The sequence below is a fragment of the Pagrus major genome, chromosome 21 (assembly GCF_040436345.1).
Source record: "Pagrus major chromosome 21, Pma_NU_1.0".
Lineage (NCBI taxonomy): Eukaryota > Metazoa > Chordata > Actinopteri > Spariformes > Sparidae > Pagrus > Pagrus major.
In genome coordinates, this window is record NC_133235.1 from 23,798,353 (window position 1) to 23,808,743 (window position 10,391).

Below are 10,391 nucleotides of genomic sequence, written 5' to 3' on the forward strand. Positions count from 1 at the left end.
TAATTATAAAGCTCAATGAAATAATTTATGAGTCATATAATTGTTTTGTAAACAGAGAGGAGTCAAATTATATAACCCGCTGTGATATACCCACGATGATCAGGCTGCATTACTGCTCTGAATATGTTGTGCAGATGACATGTTAGATCTGTTCAGTTGATAGGTTCATTTATTTGCAACACGTGTTTACATTGTAGCCTTTAAGAGATGAATGACTGAAGGTGGTAAACTGTAAATCATTACTGGTCCTGGGGAGTGTTGAATGAGCCACAGCAACGTGGCTGCATATCTCATTTGTTGGAGGAGGTGACACATTAAAGGTGCACTATGCAGTTTTTCATTGGAGGGATTTGTTTACATATGCAGATCCCTCAATTAGTCAAGAAAACATATTTACCACACATGTAAAGTATGATGTTTTATGTCCCCATGAATCAACATGAAATCATTTTTTAGGCACTGAATGAAACTCACGCTAACTGCTGTTAACTGTAGCTTCCTTTAGCCAGTGAGCTCAGCTCGCAGTGCAGCTTGTGGTTCGGACTGGCAGCTCGAGGACCTGGGGGGTGCCGGGGCTAGCTGGTTAGCATGCTAACTGCATTAGATTTCTCCACAACACAAGACACAGACATCATAACTTCAAATCTGCTGTTTCTTCACTTTTTTTAATTTATTTTTTGTAGTGTTTCATATAGATGGACAGATGTCAATACAGCTGTTTAAAAAAAAATGTTGATAATTTTAATTTTTAATGTTTTTAACTAACATTTGTACATATTGCCCCTTTAATATAGGAGGTACAAGTAAAAGAAAACGTTTCAAAAAGTTTTTCAAAAAGTTAAAAGTAAAAAAAAAAACTTAAAATGAAGATAAACTAAAAAAAAACCTTCTCTCCTCTCCTCTCTTCTCCTCTCCTCTCCTCCTCTCCTCCTCTCTCCTCCACATGAGCTTCATCAACGTGAGCTCCACCGGTTCTTTATTTCATGAGCACTTTCATTCATGTTTTTTCATGATTGTTTTGATTGAGACTGTCTCTGAGCAAATCGTCTGGACTTTCTCCACCAGTGCGCCACCTCCCCCCCGCCCCCTTGCTCCGTGACGTCACCCGCCCGCCTATAAAGTCTTGGAGAGCCGTGCCCAGACACGCCAGATGGATACAGTCGGACGAGGTGGACGCATCAGTACGCAGCAGACAGACTACTGAACACACACACACAAGCGAAAAGGGATATATATAACTCTTCACGGACTGATCGTTCACACCGCTGTGCTCAATGGATACCGGTTGTTTCACCGCGGCGCAGCGCATTTCGTGCCACGCCATGAATGCGGATTTATTTAAGCCTGCTCCGGAGCGCGGACCCCAACAGTCCTCAGCCCCGGTGAAAACCGGCAGGAACAAACCCGAACAAACCAAACCAGAGCTGGCGCAGGTGGTGACAGACTCCAAGACGGGCAAGTCCTACAGTAAAGGAAAGCTTTTGGGAAAGGTATGAAGATTTCATGTTACGTGTCTCGCCTCTCCACGGGGTTCTTGCTCAGGCGCAGGGGTTTTTTGTATTAAAGACTAAGATTAAAGACTTGACACGGAAGCTGCCCGTGATTAAAATGAATTATCAGCTGCTGTCCAGGTGTGTTAGTAATGCGGGAGTACTGAATGACCTCGTGGTGGCCAGTCTCCCCCCCTCCCCGTGTGCGCGTCACTGCTGAATGAATCAGGCGCAAGGTGTGCCCGGCTCCCTGTGCGCACAGATGATTGGCATCACTTTATGAAAGCCCAGGAGTCTTTTTTTTAAAAGACTCATCTCGTTTTAAAGGCCAAATCATCAGGACATTACATCTTCCTCCCTCTGCCATGACCCCTCTCCCGCACCATACCTCGGCTCTCATGATTTTCGACACATGTATGAATGGAGCGACTGTATCAACATGTTGCTCGTCATCGATACGCTGCGTCGGGCAGCCAGCCAAGTCTCTCGCTCTCTCTCTCTCGCTTCTTTTTTTTTTCTTCTTCTTTTCCTCCGCTGCCTGCCGCAGAGCTGGAAACGTCTCCGTCAATTTCACGGTTAATGAATGCAGCAGCTCGGTCTGCCTCATCCCTAATGTCCTCAAGCCTGCGTAGCCTTGATTGCATCCAGTGAATATGCACGAATAAGCAGCTGTAAACATCACATTAGGGGTCGATTGTAGGTTTTGGAAGCATATGGGAGCATCCAAGGAGACAAAAGAGGCTGGTCAATTGATTATGAAATGATGCAGCAGGGTAGATTTAACCCTTGTGTGTAATCCAGGGTGTTTCATGTCCTCTTTTAATGATTTCCTTTGCCTCCCCGCTTTAAGAATTGGCATTGGCTCAGTGATTGTTGGAAATGCTGTACAGCTATTGATCCTCAGATCAAAGATGTGCCTTTTGAAGCAGACTGTGGTCATTGCAGGTTTTCAACCTGCTGCTTTTCTTAACTGATCATCCTGTTTGTCCCCCCCAAGGGTGGCTTCGCTCGATGCTACGAGATGACAGACCTCTCCAACAACAAAATGTATGCCGTGAAGGTGATTCCACAGAGCCGGGTGTCCAAACCCCACCAGAGGGACAAGGTACGCAGTCGAGCTTGTTTATGTCTTGCACAGAGGCCCGAGCGCAACCTCGATCCAATACCTGGATTGTGTTTGAAGACACAAATTGATTGTCAATTTTTTCCCCCCATACAGATCACAAATGAGATCGAGCTCCACAAAACCCTGTCGCACAAGCATGTGGTGAAATTCTCACATCATTTTGAAGACCAAGAAAACATCTACATATTCCTTGAGCTCTGCAGTCGGAAGGTGAGAAATCTGCACAGCTTCATAATCGACTCCAAACAATATAAATTTGAGAATGCAAACCCAACAGCCTAAATAATCATCGATGTAAAGTCCCAGACAGCCACCTGAATCACAGCACCATCTAATCTTGTATGCTACTGCGGTGCGAGTGTGTGCAGCAGTGTTGCACAATCCCAGTGACGGATGTGGGGTTGACTCTTAACTCATTGCTCTGTCTCTGCAGTCGCTGGCACACATTTGGAAGGCGAGACACACGCTCACGGAGCCAGAAGTGCGTTATTACCTCAAACACATCATCTCTGGCCTCAAGTACCTCCACAGCAGAGGCATCCTGCACAGAGATCTCAAACTAGGTACGCAAGCATATACGGCTGGAATGTGGCGTTCACGCACACGCTGGCATCCCAGGAATCTGCAGGCAAATGTCATGTGTGGAATGCTGACGGGACGAATGTTTTTGTCTCTTTCAGGCAACTTCTTTGTCAACGAGAACATGGAGCTGCGGCTGGGAGACTTCGGCCTCGCTGCCAAGCTGGAGACAGTGGAGCAGAGGAAAAAGTGAGCATTGTTTTAATACTTTTTGTGTGTATTTTTCTAATTGAGGAAGCCAGAAGCTCTCAGATTAAAGCAGGACTGATAGTTGAATGTTGAAAATAGTCAAAAATGTATTAAATGGCCTCACTCAACTCATTTTTTTTTTTTTTTTAAGTTAAAAAGACATCCAGATCGCTTTTACATAAACATAACCCCCCGGAGTCTGAACATTACAGTCTAAGCCATTTTCATAACACACATGAGCCTAAAACCATTACGTCAGTTACTAATCACACACTTCCTCCCACCACTTTCCCTCACTAAGTACCTAACTAAACCAAACCGGTTTCAAGTGGCAGTTGAATGTAACGCTCACAGTACAGTTTCAGTACCTGTCTGACACCTTCCTGTGGAATACCAGAAGAATGAGTGTAGCAGGAAAAAAAATGCTCCACCCACCACTTCCTCGTTTGCATGATGCACCAACAGAACAGAAAGTAATTTGAGTCGCTTGAGATGTTAAATCCATCCTGTTTGTTTTTTGTTTTTTAGAACAATCTGTGGGACTCCCAACTACTTGGCTCCTGAGGTGCTCAACAGACAGGGCCACGGCACGGAGTCTGACGTCTGGTCCCTCGGATGCGTCATGTAAGTCCTAATTTCAGTCATGTGTACAATAACATTTGTGGAATCTGGATGTACGGGTTTTGGGTTTTACCTACCTACCTAGTTTCATTTTATCTCGGACAGCTCAGATTGTTGCTTTTAATGTGAGTCATCACTTTGTGGAGTTGACCAACGGTTGTCTTTGGTTCATCCCATTCAGGTACACACTGATGTGCGGCAACCCTCCTTTTGAGACTCTCGACCTGAAGGAGACCTACAAGTGTATAAAGGAAGTTCGGTACAACTTGCCATCCTCGATTTCCCCGGCGGCACAGAAACTCATCTCAGGCATCCTGCAGAAAAACCCCAGCGACAGACTCTCACTGGATCAGATCCTCAACCACGAATTCTTCACCAAAGTACGAAAGAGTCGCACAAATTTAAAGCAATGATGATTTGATGTCCTTTATTCATTCGTGAACACATCATCCTCTTCACTCACAATGATCCAGCGTGCAGCCTCCCTCCCTCTTCAGTCTTCCTCACCCTCTTGTCTCCTTTCTCTCTCCAGGGTTTCACCCCCGATAAGCTTCCCCCGAGCAGCTGTGTGGCGGTGCCAGAGCTCCACCCCCCCAGCCCTGCCAAGAAATTCTTCACTAAAATGGCCAAGACCCTCTTTGGCAAAAAGAAACCAAAGGGTAAGGAGCTGCTCGACAGCCAAGTGACCAGCACAGAAGAACAGCTTATGTTAGTTACATATTGGATGTAATTATGCGGCACCTGCCATCTTGTTAATCTGGTTTTGTCTCATGAGAACTGACTGTTAATAATGTTTAAAGTAGAACCAGATTCTAGTTTTCCCTGAAGCATTTCCAAGTTCTACTGTAGGCATATAAAGGCTTATTTGTTGTGACTACAATGTGAGAATCTTGGTTTTTATTCACAGTGGAGAAGATTCCCTGCGAGGAAAAGGATGACAAAGACATTTCCAAGCTGGTGTCAGGCATCGTTAAATGTTCCATCAACCGACAAATCAGCTACAAGACAGTGGGACCCAATGAGGTACGTGTCATCTTTTTTTTTTTTTTTTGTTTTGTGTGTGTGTGTGTGTGTGTTCGTGGCCTACTTTTGCGAGGAAAAAAAATCGTTGGCCTTGATTACTTGAAACAAAACAGGGTAATTCCAGCCACTAATAAGGTAATAAAGTTCCACAAATAGTACAGAAGATATATTTGAATGGCAGACAGCATCAGTTATGACTCGTGTGTTCATTTAAACAGTTAAATGATCTTATAAATGGCACTGCAGCGGAAATTGGGTGACTAAATGTCTATAATTATGAGTTTTTCTTACAAATAGCATTGCAAGTACCAGCTTTGAAGACCACGTTAGACTGACTGAATATGGGGCAGCTATATTATTCGAACAATGGATTGTGCTTTTAATTATACAAAGCAGTCGTCCTCCTTCTTCTTAAAGGGATTTGGAAATGTGTTTTTTCCGGTCTATTGAGCTTTATTTCACTGAGACTGCAGTGTGATTCTGTGTCAGCCCAGAAGTCCTTCAGCCCGTCAACAGACGAGTGAGATTCTGAGGAAAGATGTTGCAGCTGTTTATATTTAGTGAGAAACTGAAGTGCGTTGGACTGAGGGCTCAGTATCTCAGGAAGCTGTCACTGCAGACTCACCGACCGTTTCTCTCTCTACTGCGTAATTTTAATGTGGCTACAGACCGTCTCTTGATTATGTTGTCTTTTTTTTTTTTTTTTTAAATCTTCTTGATCAGACCTGTGACTAAATGCCACAACTGCAGGAAGCATAGTTGGCCAAACCCTAATCAGACTGGTCTAGTTGCTATTTATAGAGCTTCATGAGAACGACATTGGTTGCTCTTTGTGGGAATTTTTCTTTTTGTCAGCTTCATAATGAGCCAGAGAAAACCGGTTGTAGTCAAGAAGCTTGACCTGGATTTCAACTTTTTTTTTTTTTTTTTTTTTTTTTTTTCTAGTTGTCAAAAGTACCTGGTTTACTTATTTAGTTTTCAAAAAAACATGACAAACGGATTACCACCAGATTACCAAGAACGCTAGTGTGGTCACATGGCAGTATAAAAACTACACATCAAATGTGCAGCATGCTTGCAAAGCATGCATAAGGAAACTGTGGTACTAAAAGTAGTTTTAACCCAGGGCAGTGTCAGTAGGGTGCAGAAGATTAAAAACAGCCCTAGCAGACTCAAAGAACAAACATTGCTAGCTGAGCAAACATTAATAGAACCCGTTCACAGAGAATGTCTCATGCATTTCCTCTTAAATCTGGGGTTTTGTTTTACTTTCACCTTTGCCGTCTTAACTCTTATCTGTTGTTTCTCCTCAGGTGCCCTCTCCCACCGGTCAGCTCGTCAACTCCGTGCCTCTGGAACAGACTCCTCCCGAGGAGGAATCCAGGAAGTCCATCTCCCGCTCCTTCAAGGGCACCATGGCCAGCAGCACTGAACGTAGGGCCCCTCTGAGTAGACACATTTCATTTTTTACGTCCTTGTCTTTCGTGAACAGTGTTTTAACTTCATTCTTGTCTCCTCTCCAGCATGCGAGGACGCCCTGACCCCCGCAGCTGTTGCTGAATCAGCCGTGAAAGTGCTCAACGGCTGCCTGGCAACCATGCCTGCAGGTAGGGGAGCGCAAATTAGACAGGACTATGAAACTGCAATGCACGCTTGGCCAGCAGCATAATAATAATAATAAAAATAATGTTTGCCAAGTCAGATCAATGTGTATAACCTCCTTACAATAAATGGAAATGCAGAGTCACATCTCTAAATCCAAGCACCATCGGTGTGCCAAAAAAGTGCTGCTTCTTCCAACGTGAACCACCTCTTAAATCAGGAATGATGCAGAGTAATTTAAGTTTAATCAACTGGATCTTTCCTTTGCTTCAGTCATCCCTTTACATCCTGTGAATATCTGCTGACTCATGTAGCCTAGAGCACCTTTTTTATAAGCTTATAGCTTAGTCTTTTTCATGAAACTCTGACATATTATTGGAAAGCTAAACATTTTTTGTATGTTCCATATCCTTATCATTTTTTTTATCTTTTATCTCTCTAGCCACCAGGAACCCGCCCTGTTTGTCCAGGCCTCAGTCCTTCCTGTGGGTGACTAAATGGGTCGACTACTCAAACAAATATGGTTTCGGCTACCAGCTCTCGAACCAAAGCATCGGCGTGCTCTTCAACGAGGGAACACATCTCAGCCTTTGTAACCAACGCAAGTAAGTACAGTCAGAGCTACAGTATTTACTCAAGGTGTTGAGTAAACATTTGCTTTGCTTAGACCTGTGTGATTACTTAAGACAAGACTCGGCTGAGTAACTGTATTGGTCCAATGAGTGATCGTCAATTTCCACAAGCTAGCCACGTCAGAATCTCTGATCATGATTCACTTATTGTATTGTAACTTATAAACTGTTTCTTTCCCTCCAAACAGGACAGTCCACTACTGCTTGACCAACAACAAACACTTCACTTTCCCTACCAACTCTCTACCTGAGCAGCTTCGCAGTCGGAAACAAATTGTAGAGCTCATGGCCAACTACATGGAGCAGAACCTTATGGAGGTACGAGCAAAGCAGTTCATTATTAGCTAGAAGCCATTCTAGTTTTATTATTCTGATTAATCAAGCTTAAACAACTGTATGCATTGAATTTCATACTAAATTTAAGGGATAGATTGAGAGAAGACAAAGCCCTTAAACTAACATTTTGGTAGATTTTTGCAGAAGTTGCATAGCAACTGCAGAATGATTTAACAAAATGTTCTGTCCTCTCCTCCTCAGGGTGGAGATCTGATGTGTGAGGAGCAGGTCTCGGGTCCTCCTCCTCTGCTGCTACAGTGGGTGAAGACTGACCACGCACTCGTCATGCTCTTCAACAACGGCACTCTACAGGTTAGTGAATTCTTTTTTTTTTGTTGTTGTTGTTGTTCTGCTACGGACCCTCTTGTGAGTCTGAAATTGAATAACCATTTTGGTAACACTTGTATCAGATTATGGCTCTTTTCTTACATCGTTTTGTTTTCAACCCTCTCCAGGTGAACTTCTACACAGACCACACCAAGATCATCCTGTGCAAGTCATCTGACGACTCCTACCTGCTCACCTACATCAGCCGGGAACGCGTCTCATGCACTTACCTCCTCAGCATGCTGATTGAGATGGGCTGCACCGCAGAGCTGAGCCACCGACTGCGATATGTGGTCCAGCTGCTCCAACACCACACTGATGCCTGAGAGCACAGCTCTGTGCCTCCCAGGCTGCCTGATCGGCAGATGCCTTCGAGGCTACCTGACTGGTTAACCTCTTTTTTTTTCTTTAGGCAGCCTGACTGGTTGATACAATTTCTCAAGGCCGTGCCTGGAGGAGCCGACACCTGTTCAGTTGCCAGATGGAAGGCTGCTCAGAAGAGCTGAGCAAATTTTCCTGTCTGGACTGGTGCTTTGGCAGCGGATTCCTAGTTTGATTGACCTTGATGAATATCAAGCAGTCAGGAAGTTGCCCAACGCAGCATCTGCCTCAAGGGTTTGTGCCTGTCCAGCTTATGCCTCAAAGGTATCCACCTGGAAGGTATTGATACCTAAAGTAATAGACTCCTACCTGGCTTGAAGTGATGGATCCTCACAGGCAGATGCCTGAATGAACACCCAAACTCCCAATCACATCCCCTCACTCATTCAAAACCACCACTTCTTGACTGGATCTTTTAAAGCCTCCAACCAACCCTTCAGGCTCCACTGACAGCCGATAGCAAAGGCATGGTTTCTCAAAGGTATCTAAACACTAAAATCGTCCTATTTGCTTGCAACGGAACAAAGGTGAACTTGCAGCTGGAATGCTTTTAGGCTCCGTTTTCCAAAAGTATTTTAGCAGCAAAGTAATTTATGGCGTTGACTTGCACTGGATCTGTGATCTGACAGCAGAGGTGCTTTGGGAAGACCTGTGGTTTGATTTTAGAGAGAGAGAACCTCCTACCCTCGGTTGGTTTCTGGCCTCTTTGGACTATGGTGCACACATTCATTTCTTTCCCTCCTTTTTTTTTTTTTGTTTTGGAAGAATTGAGCCAGCTATAGGATCACACTACGATCTTGACCTCACATGCACAAATAACATTCCTGGCCTTATTTGACGATGGTGATGCTGAGGTTCAGAGAAAGTCAACGCTGCTTCTGCTCCAACATCACTTTTGTCTTTTTTTTGTTAGTTATTAGAAACAAAGTTCACAGGCGTGGTACACAGCATATTAAAGGGGCTATGGGAGCAACACAATTTTGCACTTTTTTATTTTTTATTTTATAAATTCATCTGGAACGCAAAACCTTTTTACCACCACTTGTTCTATTTTATTTGTTTTTAATTAAATACCAAAAGGCTTTTTTTTTGTTGTTGGTTTTTAAAATGATTCAGTTTTAAATTCACATACAGTAGGTGAATGTTTGTGTGTGCCAAATATGTGCTGGTTAAACAAAACTGTTGGTTAGAAGATGAGGGTAGGGAGGGGGGGGATAAAAGTGCCTTTCTGAGGGATGTCTGTATAGTGCAATAACAACCTTTTGTGAATGTCAAGCTGGATACAAACAAGATTCGTGATGGGTTTTACAGGTGGGATTTACTTTTGTACTTTGAGCGAAGTTTAAAAGTAAGTCCAATAGCACTACACTCTCACTACCTGGTATAAGCTTTTAGAACAACTGGTATCATAAATATATATCCCAGTAATATCTATGGAAAAAAAACATTGTACTCTGTTGTACTGTACTGTAATCCTTTATCGGTTTACATTGCTTTCTCAACCCAGAGTTGTATCCTAAAAACTGTGACCTGGAATGCAAGTATTACGTGTTTTCAAAAAACCCAACATTGTGAAAGCCATCTGCCAATTGAGAAGAATCTTTATTTTTTGGCACATAATGTCCTGTTTATTTATTTTTTATTTATACATGTTTTTATTTATTGTTGTTGTAAATGTTACGGTCTTGACACAAGGAAATGTTCAATTCCGATCACCTTTTGTAATGTAACATATTTGGGGGAAAAATGGGACAAAAATAAAGTTTATTGAAAATGAACTTCATTTGCCATTTGTGTGTGTGTGTTTTATAGTATTTGGTGCACAATTTTTACTATTTGTTAATTTATTCTTTGGCCTTTTCATGCCTTATTGGTGTAGCTCAAGAGTGACAGGACACTGGGTGAGAAAGGGGGCTGGGTGACATGCAGCACTGGGCCACAGGTTGGATTTGAGCTCTGGGCCGCTGCAGCGAAGACACAGCCTCTGTCATGGCACAGACTCTACCAACACTGGTGTGCCCCATTTTTTATTTATTTTTTTAAACAAGCTAAACCTCAGTTGTGTCATTCACATCTATTGTAAAT

At 43.2% G+C, this 10,391-nt stretch overlaps 1 protein-coding gene across 1 annotated transcript; it reads left to right on the forward strand.

Moving 5' to 3' along the window:
• Window positions 1-1,143: 1,143 nt before the first annotated feature.
• Window positions 1,144-10,084, forward strand: plk3 (polo-like kinase 3 (Drosophila)). The gene is made up of 15 exons (XM_073491418.1): window positions 1,144-1,490; window positions 2,488-2,595; window positions 2,710-2,826; window positions 3,050-3,179; window positions 3,297-3,384; window positions 3,913-4,008; window positions 4,187-4,385; window positions 4,538-4,664; window positions 4,913-5,028; window positions 6,342-6,462; window positions 6,552-6,635; window positions 7,073-7,235; window positions 7,451-7,580; window positions 7,800-7,910; window positions 8,054-10,084. Exons 1-15 carry the CDS (start codon window positions 1,275-1,277, stop codon window positions 8,249-8,251), a joined length of 2,004 nt encoding a protein of 667 aa, XP_073347519.1. The 5' UTR covers window positions 1,144-1,274; the 3' UTR covers window positions 8,252-10,084.
• Window positions 10,085-10,391: the final 307 nt, after the last annotated feature.

Excerpts from the sequence above, each read along its gene's own strand:
- plk3 (XM_073491418.1), top strand. The coding sequence starts at position 1,275 with ATGGATACCGGTTGTTTCACCGCGGCGCAGCGCATTTCGTGCCACGCC. Across the intron at positions 2,827-3,049 it reads TTGAGCTCTGCAGTCGGAAG|TCGCTGGCACACATTTGGAA; the intron begins GTGAGAAATCTG and ends CTGTCTCTGCAG. Across the intron at positions 3,180-3,296 it reads GCACAGAGATCTCAAACTAG|GCAACTTCTTTGTCAACGAG; the intron begins GTACGCAAGCAT and ends TGTCTCTTTCAG.